A 24,466-nucleotide genomic window follows, 5' to 3' on the forward strand; every position below is an offset into this window, starting at 1 on the left:
GAAGATTGGAAAACAAGGTTTTTTAAGGGTCAGTGTCAAATTATCCTTGCATATGTTTTGAAAATAAAAAACTTCAATAAAAAATAAAGTTCATTCTGCTAGGATTAAAAAAAAGCCGAGTTTCAAATCTCTCTCCCTTCAATCCTTATCTCATCTATTGAAGAGACAAGTAATATGACATTTTTTATACAAATGAAGTCATGCAAAACATTTCCATATTAGCATGTTGCAAAAGAGATATATCATGGGTCCTTTGGAATTGTCACATATCACTAAATGATCAGAGTAGCTAAGTCTTTTACCCTTGGTCATCATTACAATGTTGTCATTACTGTGGATAGTGTTCTCCTTGTTCTACTCACTTTGCATCAGTTCATGTAAGTCTTTCCAGTGTATTTTATTTCCTAAAACTATCTCCCTTATGCTTTCTTATAGCACAACAGCATCCTATCACAATCATATACCATATCTTGTTCAGCCATTCCCCATTTGGTGGACATGCTCTCAGTTTACAATTCTTTGCTACCACAATCACACAGACACCTTCCCCCCCACACACACACCAAAGGAGCCAATGCCAGTATTTTAGCATCAACATTAACCAAAGGTACTTTGCCTTTTTTTTAATTAGTAACTAGATGTCCTTGATTTGCCAGCTAAAACCAAGCAAAAAGGTCTGGTAGTTCTCCTGAACTCAGTAGGTTATGCTATGTTCAATCATACTATAAATTAAGTGAGTTAAGTATTGACTATGCCCTGAAGCCTGCTTTTGAAATAAGTCATTGAAGGGCATATTGCATCAAAAAATCCTAGATATCTATAAATAAAAGAATGTGTTTTAGAAAAGATGAAAGCTCTTCTGTTACTAGGATATTTGAATAAGAATAATGATTTATGAGTTTTTTTTATTTTTCACAACAAGTAAATTTATCTCTTTATACTAAGTTTTTTAGTCTGGAAAGTGAAAAAATGATGTGTTATATAGTACTGCAATTTCAACTAAGTTGGCTCTTTCTAAATGTATATTGACTTTTTAATGTATATATGGAACCAATAAAGAATAGACTAAAGTTACTTGTAATCATGGGTGTTGGCCATTTAAAAAAATCTTTATACATATGGTAAATGGAAACTTGAAAGTGTCACGGATTTAAAATGTAAACCATGCTGAGAAAGAGACACACAAAGAGAGAGGGGGGAAGTAGAGGAGAGGAAGAAAGGGGAGAAAGGGAGAGAAGAAGAGAGAGAGAGAGAGAGAGAGAGAGAGAGAGAAAGAGAGAGAATGAATCAGAGACAGAGAGAGACAGAAGCACAGAGACAGACAGAGAGACACAGATAGAAAGAGAGATAGAGAAAAACAGAGAGAGACAGAGACAGAGAGGACAAGGGAAGTGAGGAAGTTTCTCTGATAAATTTGTCAATTTTCCTGAAAGTTGAATTGCTATTAATATTGCTTTACTTTTTTCTTTTTCCAATAAGGACAGCAGAAAAATGTATACAACCCACGTTTCCTATTTGGAAATCTACAATGAATGTGGTTATGATCTGTTGGATCCAAGACATGAAGCCTCCAGTTTGGAAGATTTGCCGTGAGTAGCCAAACAACAAAGAATCAGGAAAAAAATTACTTTCAGATGTTCAGTTGCATTGTTTTCTTTGAAACTTTATAAGTTTCTAGTTCCAAACTTAATTAACTAATACTAGTTAGCAGTGGGTTTTCAGTAATGATAAATGGACAGTAGTTGTGAGATGCTGAATTACTCAAAACTGATTTCTTTGGAAAAGTGCTTCTGGATTCCATTCAAGAGAAAAGAGTAAGATATGTTTTCTGTTGAATGCTGACATGACAGAGTTTTGGGATTTTTACACCTTTCTGCAAAAAAAAAAAAAAAAAAAAAAAAACCTTCTTTTCTAATTTTGAACCCTTCTTTTCTAATTTTCATCTTTTTTTGTCACTAAGACTTTAGGAAGCTATAAGAAAATATGAAGGAAAAGAGCTTTTGCTAACAGTCTTTTCTAGAGTTGAAAATCAGATAATAGAATTTTCACTAGATATTGTTCATCTCTTTTACTATGAAAAATTAAATAAATGCCTTATCTATGCTTGAATGATCTAATTTTTTTTTGCAATAAATTTCACTAATTATTTTACAACACATTCAGTGAAAGAGTAAATAAAAGCTTCAGATCTGCTGAAAGACTCAGCTTGGTAATAAATTTACATATATCCATATAGATATAGTCCCTTCAGTCACCTAATATAGTATGTGTACACTCTTTGTTTTAGTTTATGCACAAACCAGTTATGTGTTCGTTGTTAACAGATCAAATTCTTTTAATGTAGTATTTTATCAGAAGTAGCCTAAAAGAACCTGCCCTATTTAATAGGTAACCTTCCTTAGTGAGTATTCAAAATATCTATTTCTATATAGATAGATAAATATATACACTTGTGTATATATATACATATATATATACATACACATATATAAATATAAATATATCCACATACATATAGCATAAATGTATATTTATGTTTTATACGTGTGTGTTTATAAAGTAATACTCTTTCAGTTACTTTACTTTATTCATTTAGTGAAGAAGACTCAAAAAGGAAACTACATTTTCCATACCATGTTCATAAATATTCTTTAAATAAGAAAAGTAGTATGATATAGATGAAAAATATTATTATGCTTCTTATCTGTACATGTACCATGTGGCCCTGATAAAGTTACGTATTTCTTTGAACTTTAATGTATTCATCTGTTTAAAAAAAAACTGGTATAAATATATTTCTATTTCCTATCTCCCAGGGTTGAAAGAATCACATTGGACAATATGTCACATGTTTTTGTAACTATAAAGTGTTTTGTTGTATGTATGTGTATGTATGTGTATATATAATCTATCATAATGATCATAAAAAGAAGAATTTTTTTGTTTGTTTGTTTTAGGAGTAGTAGAATATAGGATAACCAAAATCATTCCCTGTGATGAAAAATACTGAATATGAGGCTATGATATTTGGACTTGATCCAGTATGAAATAGGAAATCATTGTAGGTTTTTAAACAAAGGAATGACATAATGACAGCAATATTGAAGGAAATTTAATCTTTGTTTAGGATAGACTCCAATGAAGAGAAACTGAAGGGAAAATGACTAGATAAGCAACTATTTCAATAAACCAAATGCAATGTTATTGGTACTATCAGGTTGCCCTAATGGAGAAAAAGGCAGGGCACAATCATCTAACAGATACTACAACACAAGAAAAAATAACAGTACTTGTGAACTCTTTGGCTTTAGAGGAAAAAATAGAGAATGCCAAAGATGAGCAGAATAAAAAAAAAAAATTGTTTTGACCTTGGGGAACAGACAAAATCATTGCACAGCTATTAGAAAAGAAGATGTTTGCAAATTTATTGAAGATAAGTACTTTGATTTTTAGATATGTCACCTTCAAAGTGATGATGGCCCATAAACACCTATAAGTGTGGGACTAGAGTTTGGATGTACATTGGAGTCAGCCAACAAGCATTTATTAGATTAGTAAAGGGATGAGGAAATCATAAGAGAGTTTAATTTTTTTAATATAGAAGAGGAAATATTTTTAAGTACTCAGTTTTGTAATTATCTATATTTAGGGAGTGGGATGAATGGAGAGAAGTCACACAACAGGAACAATGAAAAAAGTCAGGACAATCCTTTGCCATGGATATCAAAGGAGTCAGAGATTCCAAGAAAGAACATGTTAACCATGCTTTTAGAACAGTGCTTCTCCTTGTAGGATCCAGATTTCAGATGATCTATAATTTAAAAGGGAGGAAATGCAGCTTTTAATTTCATAATTTCTAAATGAAATTTAGCATTTTACTTTATTTAAAAACATAAATCTTAGGCTTTATCAGACTGGTAGAGCATCCTATGACACACTTTCAGTTCTGCCATTCACTGGCTAGTGGTTTGGGGGCAGGCCTTTTCAGTTCTGCACCAGATCTCCTTTGATTCAAGTGATTCCTAAGGTGCCTTCAAGAGTCCAAGCCTGTGATTCTGTGATTAATGATTTTGAAGAGGTCAGATGTTACCTTGCTAATCTTCTATTTCAAGAAATTATTAGAGATGAAGGCATTCTGGATGGATTTATGGGCACTGGGTGGATTAGAGAGGGCATTAAATGGAAGCACTGAATGACAGTGACAAGCCTTTTCACTTCTTTGGTTCTCAAATGGAAAATGGATAAAAAAATCAGGCAAACATTCTGATTGGATCCACTGCACATCTGTTACACAACCATAATTGGATTCTCATTGGCTCTTGAGCAATATCAACTCACTAACCCACTCACTACAGTGACTCTTCTCAATTTTTTCATTCTTCCTCAAACTATCAGTAGTTCTTCTTACCCCTGCCCTCTCAACTGAGAACCTTGTTTTATATTTACAGAACAAATGGAAGCCATTTGCTATTAACGCTCCCTTTTCCCCCTCTTCCTCAGTTTCCATTGCCACTATCTTCTCCTTTACTCTTTTCAAATAATGAAGTGACCTTACTCCTTATCAGCACTAATCCCTCTACTTGTTCAGGTGATCCCATTTCATCCCATTTCCTCCAACAGATTAGCATCTCTTTGTCATTCCCATTCTAAAAATTATTTCCTTTCTCTCACCATTTACTGGTTCATTCTCTCCTGCCTATAACTTTTCTTGGCCCTTCCATCCCAATTAACTTTCTATATCTCTACTGCCCTTTGTAGCTAAACTCCTCAAAGGGATATGTACAATAGGTACCCCAACTTTCTCCCTCTTCCTCTCTTTTCAGGTCTTTACAATCCAATATCCAACCTTATCATTCCACCAAAACTGCCCTCTGCAAAATTACTAATGATCTCTTAGTGACCAAATCCAGTACTCAATCCTCTGACTTCCTGAAGCCTTTGACACTATTAATCACTGTCTATTCCTTGATCCTCTCTTCTCTCCTAAGTTTTTAAGATACCACTCTCTCTTTGCCAACCTACCAATCCTCCATCTTCTTTGCTGGTTCCTCTTCCAGATCATGGCGTCTTGGGCTCTGTCCTGGACTCTCTATTCTTCTCCCCTTACACTATCTCACTTGAAGATCTTGTTAGCTCCCATGGATTTAATAACCACCTTTATACTGATGGTTTCAAATCTACCTTTCTGGCTTCAATTTCCTAAATCCTACCACACTCTCTGCTACTTTCCTTTTTACTTTTGCCTGTCTCTCCTGCTTGCAATTTAGGAATCATCTTGGACTCCTTTCTATCTTTCACCCCCTATATCCAAACTGTTCCCAAGGTCTTTTGATTTCACTTTTGTGATATCTCTTGAATATGCCCCCTTCTCTCCTCTGACACCACTCTGGTGCAGGTCCTTATTACCTTATACCTGCAATAGCCTACCAATGGATCTGCCTACCTCAAAAGTCTCTTTCCCACTGCAATCCATCCCTTTTTCAGGCACTAAAATGATTCTTTCCTAAAATATAGGTCTGATCATGTATTTCCCTATTCAATAAACTCCAGTGGTTCCCTATTGCCTCCAGGATTGAATATTAAATCCTATTTATCATTCTAAGTCATTCATAGCTTAGTTCCCTCCTACCTTTTTAGTCTTTTTACTACCCAATGCATATTCTTCAATCCAATGACACTTCTCAACTCCATCTACTTTCTTTGGCCAAACACCATGCCTGAAACTGTCTCCCTCCCCTGCTCTAATTGCTAACTTTCCTGGCTTCCTTTAAATGCTAACTGAAATCCTGTCTTTTACTTCCCCAGCCCCAACTAACTGTAATTCCTTCCTCTCTCTCCCTCCTTTTTTTCTTTCCTCCTTCTCTCCCTCCATTTTTCTTTCCCTCCCTCTCTCCCTCCTTCCTCTCTTCTTCTTTTCTTTTTATCTTCCTTCCTTCCTTCCTTCCTTCCTTCCTTCCTTCCTTCCTTCCTTCCTTCCTTCCATCTTTTTCCTTGACTTTCTTCTTTCTCTAAACAGACAGATTTATAAGGACACACATTTGCAAGCATATATTACAAATCATATATGTAGATATATACATTCTTGCATGTACACATATATCTATATCTAAGCTCTTTATCACATCTTAAAGCTCTATATAAATATTAGTCCTCATATATATGTATCTAATACATATATACATATAATACATACACATACATATAATATTTATAGTGAATACATTCTGTATTCAGCAATTTAAGTTGAAAACAGAATTTTATTTATGTCAGAGGTTATATAAAGAAGATTCATTCTGAATCTTAAGTATGTCTCATGAGGTAATGATTATAACTACTCATCTTGGACCTGAAGAAAATAGGCACCTTACTCTATGATATACTTAGTATCTGCTCTCTTTTTAAAGTTCCAAGGATTCCTAGGATTATTCTTACAGCATCCTTAGGGATGTAATTAAATTCTATATTGCTGCATTACTATATTGATTTTTTTTGTACTTTCCTTTTAACTAAACTGTGTTACCAAAAGTTAAAGTTACTTGTTTTTTAGTTGAATATCTAAATTCAATTTTTGTGTAAAACCTCTTTGTAACACCCCAAGAGATCTTGTATGATTTGGAGCCTATTTCAATGGGACTCTTAACTTCTCTGTTACTACCATTATACTTTGCCCTCCCAACCCCCTATTATTCCTACCCAGTTCTATAAGGAAAGAAGGAAGGAAATTTGGAGCAGTTTCATATTTCTATGAAAATTGGAAATTTGTTGAAAATGTCATGCAGTTTTGGTAGCCCTTGGGGTATTAACCCACAATCACATCTGCTGTGCTCTCTCCTGTTGCTCTTATGTGTATTTGGAGGAAGAAGAGAAAAAGCATCAATAGTATTTTAGTGAACCATCCACTTATTTGAAATCCAAGTGTTTCTGGGTTTTTAGACCACTTGCTCCCAGTGACATAAAAGTGATTCACAGCATGTAAAATGCTGAACATTTCTGCCTATTCATCCTTTACTGATACTTTCAATTGAAATCAAATATACATTTTTCTACTTCTATTATTCAATCAGCAAGGAAGGATTCTTTAAGTGCTTGCTATTTGCCAGGTATACTATGCTAAGCCCTGGAGAGACAAAGAAAGGCAAAAATCTTTTCCTCAAAGAGCTCACATTTGAATGCAACATGCAAAAACTATACATAAAATATATATATACAGTGCAAATGAAAGGTAGTCTTACAGGAAAAGTAAAAGAACTAACCATATGTAGGGACTGAGGGATGGGAAAAGTTCTGAAAAAGGTGGGGTTTGATCTGAATCTTGAAAGAATCCAGGGAAGCCAGGATTCAAAATAAAAAGGTGACGAAAATGAGCATTTCAGACATGGAAAAAGGAACAGCTACTATAAAACGTCAAAGGTCAGAAGATGTCAGGTCTTATAAAAGGAACAGCAAATGTTGCTAGATCATTGATATTAAAGAATAAGTACAATTTACAAGATGTATATTGGAATTTTTCTTTCATTAGCTAATTATTTACCTAGTTATTGCAATTGTTATGTGCTTTTATGTATATAAGGTCTGAAAATGCACATTCCAATTCCCATTCTTATAGGTGAGTTCCATAGCTAAACTTGTTCCTTCTTCCCCTTAGGATTATGAGGGTACCCATAGGCTTAAATTCCTGCTGGTTTTTTTCCTTCAGTATAGTTGAGTTTAGCCAGCCAGCTCTAAGTACCTTTTTATAAAGGGGACCTCAGGGAGCTGATGCCATGATACACAAGTAAATTGGATTTAAGTATGGGAGGGCTGTGCAAGATCACCTATCTCACTTTCTCCTCTAGAGCCATATCCAGTGGCCAGATAATAGGTCAAGACAACTGGAGATGATCCTGGATGAAATGGGAGACTTGACCTTTATAAGTTAGATTCTAGGGGAAAGTGGTCTCAAACTTTCCCTAAAAATTATGGCAAAGAAGTAACGTGCAGATTTTAATTGCTAGAATTACTTTTATCTCATTCATGGAGTGCTCAAAAAGTTTCTCTTAGGAATTGTATAGTACCTTTGCTCGACTCTTTGTAGGGTTATGAGTTTAGTATGTTCTTAACTCTAGAAACTGTGAATACTGGCAGCAGCTGAAGCAAGGACTCCTTTTAGGACACTGATAGAAAGATGAGAAGGCCAACTTTCTCTGTAGCTTTACAAGCTGGAAAGTACAGTAGTCAAAGCAGGGAAGGAGAAAGAAACCTGGTCAAAAATAAAACTCCTTCTTCCTTTCCAGATGTTTTCTTCTCAGAAATGTGCTGGAAAGATTCATGTTCCAATTTCTGGAAAAGCTCTCTTATCTCAACCAGCTTGATAATTAATGGATAGTTCTTAGAAGCATGAACAAGTTTACCAGTCTATTGGAGTCAAACTTTCTCTCTGCCATCATTTCATTTCTTCAGATAGTTTTCAAACACATTTTCACATTTAAAGATTTTGGATTTTTTTTTTTGGTAAAATAAATTTTTATTGATCACTTTTGCTTTTCACAAGCAAAGTGTGTACTCTTCCCTTTCTTTTTTTTTGCAAGAAAGCAATCCCATATAACTATTTTTAAAGACAAAAAAGAGAAACAAAAAAAAAACATAATTTCTTGATATATCAAAAAACCTGAAAATATGTGTAATATGCTACACTTGTGGACCTCCTATTCTACAAAAAGATGAAATAGGAATGTTATCTTTCTATCTTTTTTAAAAAAACATGTTTATTCTTTGTACTTTTGAAAAATTCACTTTTGATTTGTGTATATGTGTTTCCTCTCATATACAATGTTATAGTTATCATGTACATTGTTTTCTTGGCTCTGTTACTTTCATTTCATTTATTTTTAGTCTGATCATCAGCTTATAGATTTTTGGTCAGATATAAGATTTCATATTGTTTTGATACCACATAGTCTTTGCTGAACAGTAAATGTGCTGAATTTCTCTGTTTGATTTTTTTTTTACTTTTTCATATCAATATATCTCTGTGTAATATTTTTGCTAATTCCACATAATGTAACATCTTTCAATTCAATCTCCTCTGAAGATCTTAAACTACATGCTAGATCTTTCCATTACTCTCTGTATTTATCACATTCATCATTCTTCACAGCATATTTATTATTCTTTTGCATTGATATGCCACAGTTTGTTTGCTATTCTCCAATTAATGAGCTTCTGTTTTGTTTCTAATTCTTTTCTATAACAAGGATTGTTGCAATAAATATTTTGATGGCGACTTTCTTCTTATCAATGGCCTCCTTGGAGTATCAGCTCATTAATAGAATCTCTGGCTCACAAGTGACTTTTGCTTTATTTGCAAAATACAAATTCAGAGGTCTTTTGATTAAGATACATTCTTACCTATTTAAGATATCAGAGCTAAAATGGGATAGAGTTTTTTCAATTCCATCTTTTCTTTCTAAATCTATTCTTTTGGTATGCAAATAAAATGTTATCCTTTAAAAACTGTTATTTTTTTAAAAAGGTACAAAAATTTTAAATGCCAAAATGTAGAGAGTGTGTGTTGCTCATTAGTTAAAATAACAAGGAGTTAATGAATAGCTCTAAAGTTATTTAATTATTTTATTTATGATCATGAGGATACAAAGACTCTTAGAAATTCTCAGGAAAAAAATCTTTAAAAAACCCATCAGAATTGTTTGATATAGTAACTAACATTTTTTTTCATGTACCTGCTATATACAAGATAGACATTATAGTGCAGTGGGTAAAGATTGGACCTTGGAATCAAGGAGATTTTAATTCAAGTCCTACCTCTGATACAGTCTAGGCAAGCCATTCAACCCCTCAGTGCCCTAGGCAACTCTCTAGGACCATTAGTGGTAGTGAAGATACTGATTGTCATTAGTGTTGTGGAACAACTTTGTTATATGAGTTTTACATATCACTGGAATCATAGGTCCCATGCCTATCTCATCCTATCACCTGCAAAGTTCTAAATGGATTTTATGGAATGATGCAAATTCTAATTTCCAGATAATTTTCCATCACTTTGGGGAACTATAATACAAAAACAACTGAAGAACAAATGTAGAGGACAAGACTTATGTTGATGTATGGTTTGTAATAAATGTTCAAGAGAGCAAGAAATAGTCCAAGTAGCATTACTAAGGGGGGGGTGGGAATTGGGGTGTGCCCAAGTCACTTCTCCCTTCTGGTCCATCAATTTATCTGATTGTGCTCACTGTTCAAGACATAGTCATTTAATCAAACATCATTTATTAAGAGATTTTTGTGTAGGAAGCACTATTCTAAGTGCCAGGGATAAAAAGAAAGAAAAAACCTTACCAAAACACTCCTTTTCCCCTTAGGAACTTAACTCCCATTGTGGAGGCAACTTGCAAATAACTAAGTTATATTAGAGTATAAGATAGTCTGATAGGGAAAAACAATTCTAGCTAGGATAGAGGGTGCTAGAAAAGCTTCTTGCAGAAAGTAATACTTGAGTCTTGAAGAAAACCAAGGAAGCTTAGAGACAGAGGTTGGAGGGAGGCACAGCATTCTAGGCATGGAGGCAGTCAGTGCAAAGGCACATAGATGGGAGGTAAAATATTGCCTCCACATAACTCTGAGGATATTATCCTCATGAGCCAGTGGGCAATGCCAAGAAATTGATATCCTAATTGAACTAGTCAGAAATATCATTACAACAAGAAAACTCTTGAGCCTGAAAGACATGAGGAGAAAGAACCTTGAGAAAATTGCTCTGGTGGAAATACTTGGAAGCCAGTAAAAAGCTATTTTATCTATTTTATCAGAAGTTTGAATGAGTCAAGCCTAAGAAAACCCCTTTGCCTAAAGAGTAGAAACTTTTCAATCTTTTTATTATTCATTCTTAGCATTGTCTAGTAGCCCAATGGAGTTGTGTTGAAATAAACTTCTTTTCATAACTGGGAAATTGACTGTATTACAGGATCTCATTGTTGGTAATCTTTTAAGTATGGTTTGCACATGATACTGAAAAAGGTAGATGTGACATTTGAGGCAGCAGATTGTGTGTATGTGTGTGTATAAACAATCAGATTCTGACCTCATTCTATGTAGGTTTTGTTAAAATGATTGTTCAATACATTGCAATCTGTTTATGGCTTCATATTGCTTTGACACTGCCCAATCTTTGTGGCCCAGAAAGCATGCTGAATTTCTCTATTTGATTTTCTTCTCCCTTTTTCACATGACTGCATCTCTTTGTAGTATTTTTGCTAATTCAACAAAATGTAATATCTTCTAACTCTGTCAACCTATGAAGATTTCAAGTGATATGGTCCATTTTAAAACAATACTTTGTTTTGAAGCCAATAAAGTTTGTAGTACTTTGTTCCCTCCCTATCTATAACCAATTGACCAAGAAGTATTCATTAAGCATATATGGTATGGTATTTACTAAATTCTAAGTTTTTAAAAGACAGGAATAATGACATAAATAATTCCCAATATTGAGAATTTAGAGTCTTAATAAAAGTGAGTGGGTTTTTTTGTATTTCATTCTTAGGCACAGTGGGATTTATAGAAATAATATATGCCCTTACCATATAGTTAAGAAGATAAAATTAACATAAAAGTAACTGCAGTAAATAAAAAAGGAAATTGAATGAAATGTTATGTAATATGTTACTGTATAGATTTTCTGAAATACTGGTATTAGGAACATCATAGGTATCATTTAAAATTAAGAAAAAATAATAATTCAAGAAAAAATGTGATAAATCCCAGTTACTCATGTTGAATTATAGAGGCTAGCAAAAGATATCATATAGACAAATGGAGAAAATATTACAGAATCACTGGCTCTGAAAGTTTGAAGGGACTTTAATAGCCATCTAGTTCATTTTGTATGTTTTTATATGATGACTAATAGTATCTCTTTAAAAGTCATATGCCTATTCTGACAAAAGATTTCATGGGAATAGAATGGACTAGGAAGATTTGTTTATATGCTACAGGAAGTTGATCTCATTGAAAATAATTGTGGTAACTTGAAAATATATCTTAAGTATAGTTTGAAAAAGAAAACTGACAAACAGAAAAGGATGCTGCAGTTGAAGTCAAATGACCTCAAGTTAAAATCCTGGCTCTGCTTCTTACTAACTGTTTAACTGTGGGGAAGTCCCTGAAAATCTTTGGGGATGTAATTTTCTTCTTCTAGAAAATAAAGAGGTAGGGCAGTTGATTCCTAAAATTTCATCCAGTTCTAAATCTCTATGATCCTAAGTGAAGATAAATCTATACAGATGTAAGCTAATTCCCAGAGATATCACTAAGTTGTCATTACCAAAAAAAAAAAAAAAAAAAAAAAAAAAAGTAAGAAAAGTATTTATCTGGTAGCTACAAGAATTATATATATTGTTGGTCTATACTGTAATCCTGATTTTACAACTTCATCCAAAATTCTTGAGTGTACATGTCTAGAGCATATCCAAGGTTAACATATAATGGCTCCCAGTTTTCTATTTTGAGGTTTTTTGATAATATCTATTGTAGCTCATTGGATTGAAAAAGATCCCTAAAGTCATGAAAGATTATTTAAACACTTTTCTTGAATCCCTTGAATATCTTTGAGCATTACCATATAAATTAATAACCAAAATTATTGTATCTTCCTGTATCATTTTGTCTTTGGTCACCAGTGGTATAAGTTACTAATTTTGGAACTGTGGAGTAGCTTCAGGTTCTTACTTCAGATAACCAAATACCAGAAAGCAAACCAAACCAGCAAAGGTTATTGATTCTTATTACAATGGTAAAAAAAAAATAATTATAATAATAATTAGAAGATTTTGTTAAAATTATATAGCTACTTGTCAATTCAATACCAGGGTTTCATGAAATAAAAAATGAGAAATACTAGCCTAAATTGAATACTTCAAAAAAAAAATTTTGTTTTGGTAACTTTTGTCTTTATTGAAAGAAAATAGTAAAAAAAAAAAAAAAAAAAAAAGTTTTTGTTTTGTTTGGTTGGGTTTTTTTACATTTTGATTAGTAAGATGGAAAAGAACAATTTTGCTTGCATTTTTAGCACTACTAGCACTTTGCTAGCATGTCTTCCTTCTTACTGTTCTCATAAGAATTAATCACCATGACCCCACATCAAACTAGTAAATAGTTGTGATCTGTAATGTCAACAGCAAGGATAATAAGAAATACCATAGTCATTCCACTGACTAGTGATATATTTTCTCAAAGCAAAGAGGAATCAACTTCTAAGGCATTCTTCGATCATGGATAGTTCTTCTTATATACAGAGGACCTTCAGTTAACATAGAGCAACTTGGCTGTTGCCCATTCATACGTCTTCCAGTCAGTTAAAAAGGAGCCTACAAATTCCAACTACTTAGCCAAATGGAAAAAAGTCTCTGTTTACAGAGAAAACACAAAGCTCGCCTCTTCTCTGTCATTATGCCGACCAAGAATACTTAGCAGAACTTTTCCACTTGGGTATCCAAGTTAAGACTATCAGTGTCTCTGTCTCTTTACTTAAAATTTAAACATTTTAGAAACATTCGGTAGAGAAAGCTACTGCAAGCCTTTTCAGAAAGGCCCAAATAATTAGTTTGGGGACTTTCCATCTTGGGAATGAGATATTTGTTCAAGGAATTCTAATAAATGCCCTATTTAAGTGCACTGTTTCTTCCTTAGCAGGCAGAACATATGGAATGCTGAGGGTACAGGAAATAGCTATTGATTGTGGGTTGGGGAAAGAGATTGGAACAAAGTGGACACCCTGATTTCAAATTTGGACTTATTTTCTTTATTTCCTTCAACTATGAAAAGTAATTCTAATAGCAAAGAGGATAAAGAACTCTTCTACTAGTTACTTTGTTTACTCCATATAATGGGAGGGGGGTGGGGAAAACTACTGCATCTGGACTCAGGGACCTGATTTGGAAATCCTGCCCTGCTGCTTCTTACACAAAATCAAGTCACCTCATGAAGCTGTTTCCTCATATATAAAATGAGAGTGTTAGATGAGATGATTTATAAGGTCTCCTTCAGCATTAACAGTCTATTAAAAAGCCCATAGAGCAGAGTACTGGAAGAGAGGTCAGAGAAAATAAGAAGAAATGTGTAGGAATGAAGATGGACTAGAAAGCAGAACCCTGTACTTTTAAGTGTCATGTATTGAAATGATAGCCAGATTCAGATTAAACTTGGCCTTTGGTCCCTTGCTGCTAATAAATTCAGTTTCTATTTTGATTGAAGTAGAAAAAGTCAAGTGAAAGTGAATAGAATACAGATATATTATCTTGTCTCCAAGAAGACATGATGCTAAATGAAATATTATGACAAGCATAGTGACCTCCATAGGAATAATGATAAACATGTGATAGTAAGCTAATTAGATTTTATGGCAAAGGATCCTTGACATTAAAATAATGTCTCTGCAAAATGAAATTATTAGAAATTATCTTACATGGGGCATAGCCGTTACTACATAGTTGAAGAATAATCACTCTGGAGAAAAACACTTGCCCTGGAGGGTGAAAATACTCTGTGCTATTTAGAAGACTTTAGTAACTTAACTAGCTCCTTTCCTTCACCTCACCATCTTCAACTAAATAACTTTTATTAAGCATGTTTCTCAAAAGCTCTCCCTGAAAATAAACTCCCAATCAGTGACCCGTTTATAGCTATACCATAATAGAAGAATGACAGAATGACCTGTATCCCATGTTCTACATTTGTTCTTACTCTATTCTGGGAGTGTTTCATTTTTTGTTTTTATTAACCCAGTGAATGGCATATGGTGAGGAGGTAATCTACTAAGTATTTTTTAATTGTTTATTAATTGGTTGATGGGATTGAATTTAAGGGAAGAAAGATGAGGGATTCATTTATTGTATGTCACTACCATCATTTTCACTTTATTTAGCCTGTTAATAAAAAATCTGAAAATTATTGAGATATACTTTTAATCTGAAATTGAGCATTTATTGCTGTGTTGAATTTTGAAAGACTAAGAAAGACAGTAGTTGCTTTTCTCTTTCCTTTCTTTAAATGCACAATCTCAGCACATATTTTCACCCTTGATTTTCTTTCCAAAATTACTTCACTTCTTACCTTAAGTCACCAAACTTTTTCATCGTGTTGGGATTTAGAAAGAATTCTAATCCCTGAGGTTCTCAGGATCAGTAATAGAGCCAAACCTTTAACTTACAAATACTTCAAAGGAATGTGCCTCTTGTGAGGGTGGAGGGAGCTCTTGAAGAAGGGGGGGAAAAAGGCCCCACTGATAGTAAATTTTTCAACTACATCATCATATAGAACATCAGAGAACTTTTTCAGAGTCAATAATTTTTTGTTATCCTAATTAGGAGCAATATTGCAAATACCTATATAAATTCCAATTGTGTTTTATTTAAACAAATCATTTTTCCATTCTTAAATGGTATTGTTTGAAGGAGATGGAAAAAAGAACTTGGCAAAGTACTGTATTATTAGTGACATATTGGCTACAGATGTGCCGGTTATATCTATGTTTTCGTACAATGATTAATTTTGAAAAGTGCCCACAAATTACACATGAAAATCCAGGTAACATTCTTTCCAAAAATATCATTAAATTTTTTGAAGGTATTACTAAATTTTCCACTTTTCTCATAAATAGATAATTGGTTCATGCCAATTTGTTAATTGTGCTTTTTTAAACATATTGCCTGATAGTTGTGTTTCATTGGCTTTATATCATTTTAAGTATTTCAAGCAGGTAGTCTTTTTGAAAATACTTGTGAATTGGTAAAAAATAAATTGACTTTTCTAAATAGTTCTTAAGAAACTCAAACAGTTTTTACAGAGAGAGGTGAAAACTATTTATGGTTAGCTTCCTAACGTGGAACTTTTAAATTTTTGAAGTAGAGAGTGAAGATTTCAGGAAGTTCCAAAAAGTCTTAAGCTGTATGTATGTGTGTGTATATACATACACAAAATATGCATATATAAAAGATACATACATACTTTATATGTATATATTTACATATACATACATGTATATATACATGTGTTTAGTATGTACAAACAATTTGGCTCTAATATATCCACATATATAGACATATATCCACCTATCTATTCATAATCTCTCTAACTTATCATTGGTTGTTCCACCTAGCAAATATACTCCTCCTTTTTTTTTTTTTTTTTCCTGAGACAATTGGGTTTAAGTGACTTGCTCAGGGTCACACAGTCAAGAAGTGTGACATTTCTGAGGCCAGATTTGAACTCAGGTCCTCCTGACTTCAGGGCTGGTGCTCTATCCACTGCACCACCTAGCTGCCCCTTGCCCCTTTATTTCTAAAGGATTTTTTGCAACTTCCTGATTATGTGCCAAAGATCATACACATACATACACACACACACACACACACACACACACACACACACACTCGGAGACAGAGACAGAGAGAAACAGATGTTTATAATATATGTCCCTTCTTCCTTGAGAGCTTGGTAATATGTAGTCATGTAATATGTTGTCATTGTAGAGAACATGAGACTTAAAACTAAGCTGAATGCTTTCATCTTTGTTCACTTCAGTCGGTATTAAGATATACAATTTGAAATGTCATGTAGTTGCAATGCTACCTGTGAAAGTTAAGAGTATTGAAGATAAAAGAAAGGCAAGTATTTATGAAAGGTGGTTGTCATACAATATTCAACAATTATTTGCTAAGTGCATACATTTGCTACCATGTATCATTAATGGGCAATGATGTATGAAAATAAATAAAATAAAGTTCTTTCCCTCAAGCATATGACAAAATTTTTGTGGACAAATAAGTATAATATAAAATAATTTTTTTAGGTTTGTTATTGTGTGTGTGTGTGTTTTTTAATCGATGAAGAAGTTAGTAAATGAGCTTTCATTAAACACCTCCTTTCTAGGCATTTTGCTAAGCACTATGGATAGAAAGAAAACAAACCAAAGAACAAACAGTCCATTTTCTCAAGTAGCTCTCATAGGGTAAACAACTACATACAATGAAGCTATGTAAGACAGGATAAATGTGAGCTAATCAACAAGAGAGGAAAGTACTGTCATTAAGAGGTAGTAGAAAAAGCTTCTTGCAGATTATGTAATTTTAGAGCCCATCGCAAGGTGGCAGAGTAAAAGCAGGAGCTTACTGAGTACTCTCCCCAAACACTCCAAATTCCTTTAAATAATGACTCTAAACAAATTTTGGAGCATCAGAACACACAAAAAGACAGCCAAAGACAGCTTAGAAGATCAGCAGGAAAGGTCTGTGCACCAGGTGGGAGTCCAACAAGCAGGCCCAGCACAGGCCATATCAGCTCAACCCCAGTCCTGTCCCCAACCCTGACCCCAACCCTGGCCCAAGTGCCAGCAAAGCAGGAAAGGGCCTAGGGACCTCTGAATCAGCAGTATCATTAGTGGTTTCTAGACCTCTCAGCCCAGAGACACCAAAGACAATTTAGAAGGTCAACAGGAAAGGTTGTCAATAGGGGGAGCAAACCAGGAGTGGGTGGCTGTGGCAGCTGTAGGGTTTGGAGACCTCAGCTCACAGGAGGTTTCTTTACTAGCACTGAAAGACTCTGTTACTTTAGCACACTAGAACTTACAGCTACTGTGAAATGGGGACATTCCTCACAGCTCCAGGGCAGAAAAGAGAGGTTATGGTCAGGTTCCTAGAAGGAGCTCAAAAAAAGTTGCACAAAATTTCTGAAGCTTGGAACAGTGCACCCTCCACCCTGGAAACAGGGTTTAACAAAGAGTTAAAAGCCAAGTAATAGGCTATGAAAAAAAGCAGACAACAGAAAAAGATGCTGACCATAAAAAGTTACTATGATGACAAGGAAGATCAAAACACACTCTCAGAAGATAACAAAATCAAAACTCCTACATTCAAAGTCTTCAAGAAAAATAAGTTTTTTCCAGGCCATGGAAAAACTCAAAGGGGATTCTGAAAATCAAGTAAGAGAGAGAGAGAGGGAAAAAATAGTAAGAGAATGAGAATGGTACAAAAGGAAATACAAAAAGCTGATGAGGAGAAGAATACCTTAAAATGCAAAATTGGCCAAGTGAGAAAGCAAGTACAAAAACTCACTGAAAAAAAATAATTCCTTAAAAATTAGATTTGATGAAATGGAAACTGACTTTATGAGAAATAAAGATACAATAAAACAAAAGCAAAACAATGAAAAAGAAAGAAAATATTGTTAAAGATCTTATTGGAAAAACAACTGACCTAGAAAATAGATCCAGGAGAGATAATTTTAAAATTATTAGTCTACTTGAAAATCACAATCCTGGACATCACATTAAAAGAAATTATCAGGGGGTGGAGCCAAGGTAGCAGAGAGTAGACAGGTCTTTCTCTGAGTTCTTCCTGGTTTCCCTCAGATCAATGCCAGATCAAGCCTTTAAATGAGTTTTGAAGTGACAGAACCTACAAATATTTGGAGTGTAACAAATTTCTAGCAAAAGATATTTTGGAAGAACTTCAGGAAAGGTTTGTCTCAATTGAACAGGGGGAAATTGCAGTCCAGTGCAAGTGCAGCATAGTATACTGTAGGGAGACACAATGGAGAGAGACTTCCAAGTTTAGGTAATCTAAGAGAGGTTCATAACCATGATATAACAGTGGTCACTATTCTGTTCTGGTTCAGAAAGCAGTTGATCAGCAGACAACCTGTGAGACCTCCAACACAATTACAAAAGGCAAATAGTGAGTCTCTGAACTTCAGCATAGCAAGAAGGACTTAGTCAGCATAGGAAGGAAGTCCCCAACACTGGCCCTGGGGCAGTGTGAAGCTGCCCTGGGCTGTAGAAGAAGCTTGGAACAATCTCCCCTTTGCCCTTAGAGTAGAACTCAACTTTTAAAAATGAGCAAAAAAGCAAAAAGAACTCTGACCATATAGCTTTTATGGAAACAAGGAAGAACAGGCATCAAATCCTGAGAACACTAAAGAAAATATCTCTGCATGAAGCCTCAAAGGGTGATATAAGTTGATCTCCATCTTACAAGGCTATCTTGGAAAAATTCAAAAAGGATCTTAAAAGACAGAAGAAAAATGAGGATAGGAAATGAGAGCTCTGGAAAAGAAAATACAAAAATTATCTAAAGAAAATAACTCCTTAAAAATAGTTTTAGTGTAATAGAAAAAGAAAACAATTCCTTTAACTAAAAACTTTGTGAAATGGGAAAAAAAAAAATCCAATGAACAAAACAACTCATTTAAAAGTTCAATTGGCCAAATGCAAACTGAGATTAAAAAAAGATAATTGAAGAATCAAACGAATTTTTTTAAAATGAAAAATAGAAGAAAATGTAAAATAATTAATTGGAGTAACAACTGACCAGGAAAATAGATCCAGGAGAGACAATCTAAGAATTATTGGACTACCTGAAAACCACAATGAAAAAAAGAGCCTAGACAATATCTTTCTAGAAATCATCAAGGAAAACTTCCCTGATGTCCTAGAACTAGAGGGCAAAATATCCATTGAAAGAATCCACTAATCAACTCCTGAAACAGACACCAAAATGCAAACTCCAAGGAATATTGTACTAAATTCCAGAATTCTCAAATTAAGGAGAAAATACTACAAGCAGCCAAAAAGAAACATTTTAAATGGAAGTGGATAGCAGACTGGATTAAAAGCCAGACTCCTACAATATGTTATGTACAAGAAACACATTTAAATCAGAGTGAAACATACAGAGTAAAGATAAAAGACTGGAGCTGAATCAATTATGTTTCAACTGAAAAAAAAAAAAAAATAGTGATCCTGATCTCAGAACAAACAAAAGTAAAAATTGATCTAATTAAAAGAGATAAGGGACAAAACTACATTTGCTAATTGGAAACTAAATAATCTAATCCTTAAGAATGAAGAAGTGAAACAACAAATCATAGAAACAATCAAAAATTTCATTCAAGAGAATGATAGTGAAAAAACATACCAAAATTTATGGGATGTAGCCAAAGTGGTTTTTAAGGGGGAATTTTATGTCTCTACATGCTTACTTAAATAAAATAAAGAAAAGATCATTGAATTGGGCATAAAACTAAAAATGTTAGAAAAAAATCAAATTAAAACTCCCCAATTAAATACCAGATTTGACATTCTTAAAATAAAAAGGAAGATTAATAAAATTGAAAGTAAGAAAACTATTGAAAGGAAACTAAGAGTTGGTTTTATGATAATAATTTTGTTAATTTGATTAGTAAAAGGAAAGAAGAACATCAAATTATTAGTATCAAAAATGAAAAGAATGAACTTTTACCAATGAAGAGGAAATTAAAGCAATATTTAGGAGCTACTTTGCTCAATAATGTACCAATAAATATGATAATCCAAATGAAATGGATGAATACTTATAAAAATATAAATTGTCCAGATTAACAGAGGAGGAGATAAATTACTTACATGGTCCTATTTTAGAGAAATAAATTGAACAAGATATTAATCAATTCCCTAAGAAAAAATCTCCAGGAGCAGAGGATTTACAAGTGAATTCTACCAAACATTTAAAGAAAAATTAATTCCAATACTATGAAAACTGTTTGGAAAAGTAGGGAAAGAAGAAATCCTACAAAATTCCCCAATCCAGGTAGGGTCAATACAGAGAAAGAAAATTATAGACCAATTTCCCTAATAAATGTTGATGCAAAAGCCTTAAATGAAATATTAGCAAAGAGATTACACCAAGTTATCACCAGAGATAACACCAGTTATCACACCATGATCAAGTTAAATTTATACTAGGCACACAGGATTGGTTCAACATTAGGAAAACTATTAGCATAATTGACTATCAATAACCAAACTAACAGAAATCATATGATTATCTCAATAGATGTGGAGAAATTATTTGCCAAAATCCAATACCCATTCCTATTAAAAATATTAGACAGCATAGGAATAAATGAAGTTCTCCTTAGAGCCTTTTGTTTTCCTTCCCATTTTATTCCTTTTTGATCTACTTTAAGAAAAAGTATGCAGCATGATAATTGTGGAAATATGTATAGAAGAACTGTATATGTTTAACATACATTGGATTACTTGCTCTCTATGGGAGGGGAGTAGTGAGAATGAAGAAAAATTTGTAACACAAGGTTTTTAAGGGTGAATGTTGACAACTATCTTTGTATGATTTTTGAAAATAAAAAGTTATTAAAATAAATAAAGCACTAGATTCAAAGAATTAATAAGTAAATTATCAAGCAAAGTTATTTTGAAATTCTAGAATCAGAAGATGAAATAGAAATGGAAAGAATCTACCAATCACCTACTGAAAGAGATCTCAAAATGAAAACTTGCAGGAATAGTGTAGCCAAATTTCAGAACTCCCAGTTCAAGGAAAAATATTGCAAGTACCTAGAAAGAAACAATTCAAGTATGATGGAGTCACAGTCAGATTATTTTGCTCTGAGAAGGTGTGAATGTAGTAGGAGATAGGGAAAGAAAGAATTTAAATGATATAATTATCCGTCTTAAAAGAGGCGAGCAAAAAAAAAAAAAAAAAAAAAAAAGCTTTTACAGTGGAGGAGAAGAGAAAAAGGGGAGAATAGTGAGTGAATATTACTCTTATCAGAATTGACTCAAAGAGGAAATAACATGCACAGCCAGTATAGGTATAGAAATATATCTTACCCTGAAGGAAAGTAGGGGAGAAGGGGTTATGGGAAGGAGAAAGGATGATTGAAGAGAGGGCTTGGTCAGTAGCAAAACACTTTTGAGCAGTGGTTCTCAAAGTCTGGTCCAGAGCATCCTGGGAATCTCAAATCCTTTCAGAGTCTACAAATTCATAATTAGTTTTTATTTTTAATGTGATCAGTATCTATAACTACAAACCACATAAACAAAAACTCTTTGGACAGATCCTCAATCATTTTTAATAGGATAAAAATATTGAGAACAAAAGTTTGAGGACCACTGCTTTTGAGGATCGGAATGAAAAGAGAGAGAACAAACAAATTGGGGGATATAGTTAGCAATATTGGGAAGAGAATTTTGAAGCAAAAGAATTTTTAATGAATGTCTTATTTTTTAAATGTATAGGGAAATGTGTCGAATTTATTTTTTTAAAGAGCCATTTCCCAGTTGATTAGTGATCAAAAGATATGAACTATACCCAAATCATATATATTGTACATATCTTTTGACCTAACAAACTATCTCTAGGTATAAATCCCCAAAGAGGCTTTAAGAAAAAAAGAAAAAGAATCCATATGTACAAAATATTTATAACATCTCTCTTCTCAGAGTAAAATAATTGAAAATTGAGGGGATATGCATTATTTGGGGAATGGGCGAATAAATTATGGTGTGTGTTATGATGGAATAGTATTGTGCTATGGGAAGTAATGAGCAGGATGCACTCAGAAAAACCTGGAAATTTTTCCTTGAACTGAAGCAAAGTGAAATGCATTGTGTACAAAGTCATAGAGAACTGGAATGTTAACCTGTGAATGACTTTACTATTCTCAGCAATACAGTGATCCAACTACTCTGAAGAACTTATGATGAAAAATGCTGTCCATACTCGGACAGAGAACTGATTGTGTCTAAATATTGATTGAAGCATACTCTTTTTTAATTTTTACTTTATTTTTCTTGAGGATTTTTTTAGGGGGTGAAGGAAATCTATTTTTCTTTCACAACATAAGTTTTATGGAAATATTTTGCATTCTAAAAAAAGAAGATGTAATTTAAGTTTGGATTTTAATGAACCTGGAAAGAACAAAAGAGGAAGTTAGAAGGGAGAGAATTTTAGGCATGTGGACAACCATGAAACTATGTAGATTTAGGAAATGGAATATCTTTCTTAAGAAATAGCAAGGTTGCCAGTGTTACTGTATTAAAGAGTACATGGGAGTGAATAAAATATAAGAAAACTGGAAAGGTAGGAGGGGCCTGAATTATAAAGGATTTCAAATGCCAAAGGATTTTATATTCTGTCTAGGAAATTATAGAAACTGACTGGTGTTGTGTCCTGCTTTCTAGAGCTCCCAAGTTGGAGTGACAAATGCACCATGCTTTCTAGAGGCCCCACACCAGGGTGATTAAAATATTATGACCTGATTTCTAGAGGCTCCAATTTGAGCTGGCAAAATGTACCATTACTTTCCAGAGCCCCCCACACTGGCGTGATTAAAACATTGTGTCCTGATTTCTAGAGCTCCCAATTTGGGGTGATAAAATGCACCATGCTTTTTAGAGCCCCCACACTGGGGTAATTAAAATATACCTTCCTAGTAGAGAAGTGATAAGGTGAGACTCCTGAGAATGGTGGGAAAATGGAGTCCGTTTATTTCAAGGACTTTCCCCTTTTTATACCCTCATATCCTTATGTAACAAAAACACTGGACATGAGCTAAGTATATACTGCACACACAGGACCACATAAACAACTTGCTATTGTACGTAGTTTGCCACTTGGTATCACTCTTCCACCTGGTATTACTCTGGTTCATTCACAACACAGGTTGTCATTGCCCCCTGACTTCTCAGAAATCTGAGAGCGTTGGGGGAGATGGGGAGCCAAACCAGACATTGTTAGCAGGTTCCCTCTGGGCTGAAAGGTCTTATATCTTACCCAGAGTTCCCCCATTGTCTGTTGCCCTCTACAGAATGAGGTTTTTCTAGTTCCAAACTCAGTGCCCCAGCCACCTACCTGTCTTAATAAGTCTGAGATAATTCTCATAATGATTATGATTGAACTCACGGAAATTTATAAGATTACCAAGTAAAATAATTAACATACAAAGAAGAAAAAAATGAAATTAAAACAGTGTTTTGGGAGACACAAACTATTAGTGGGCATGACATGGATGAAAATTTAACAAAGAAAAGTGAGGGAAATTGGTCAAGTAGGTAGGAGGGAAAAAAAGTAGTGTCATGAAAACGTGGGAGTTGTGAAAACAAGAGAAAGTGATTAACTGTCAAATGCTACAAAGAAATCAAGAAAGTTGAGAATCAAGAAGACATGTTAGATTTGTCATTAAGGGACCTTATAGTAGTAACTTCCAATAATAGAATATTTTCAATTGGATGATGATGTCTGAAGCAGATTGCAGAGGGTTTAGAAGAGAGTATAGATGACCTTTTTGAGGAATTTAGCAATAGCTAGATCAAGAGATTAAAAAAAATTGAGAAAACATGGGAATAATTGAAGGCATCATGAATGTAACTAGTAAATAGGAAGAGATTAAATGTTAGAGAAAAAATGAAGATGGTAGTAAGCATGATAAGCCAGAAAAAAATGAGAGGAAATGGAATCAATAGTACATGTAGAAGAATTGTGTTGGAATCTTTGCAAAGTGTTAAGACATTGGAGTTGACAGAGACAATAATTATCTAATTTGACATGGTTCAATATTATTTATTTGATCTTAGAAGGAGATATTTTGGGCCAGAACTTGAAACAAGGTACTAAGTACAACTGATAGAAATGATGCT

The 24,466-nt window shown here is 33.7% G+C and overlaps 1 protein-coding gene across 4 annotated transcripts in view; it reads left to right on the top strand.

Annotated features, from left to right (window-relative positions):
- KIF6 (kinesin family member 6) overlaps window positions 1-24,466 on the top strand; it is a 433,287-nt gene that overhangs the window by 93,742 nt on the left and 315,079 nt on the right. For all 4 annotated transcript variants that reach the window (XM_031964905.1, XM_031964904.1, XM_031964907.1 and 1 more), the window contains exon 5: window positions 1,480-1,589. In XM_031964905.1, coding sequence (XP_031820765.1) covers window positions 1,480-1,589 — 110 coding nt within the window. The remainder of the gene's footprint in view (window positions 1-1,479; window positions 1,590-24,466) is intronic.

Source organism: Sarcophilus harrisii, chromosome 4 (genome assembly GCF_902635505.1).
Source record: "Sarcophilus harrisii chromosome 4, mSarHar1.11, whole genome shotgun sequence".
In the NCBI taxonomy this organism is placed as follows: domain Eukaryota; kingdom Metazoa; phylum Chordata; class Mammalia; order Dasyuromorphia; family Dasyuridae; genus Sarcophilus; species Sarcophilus harrisii.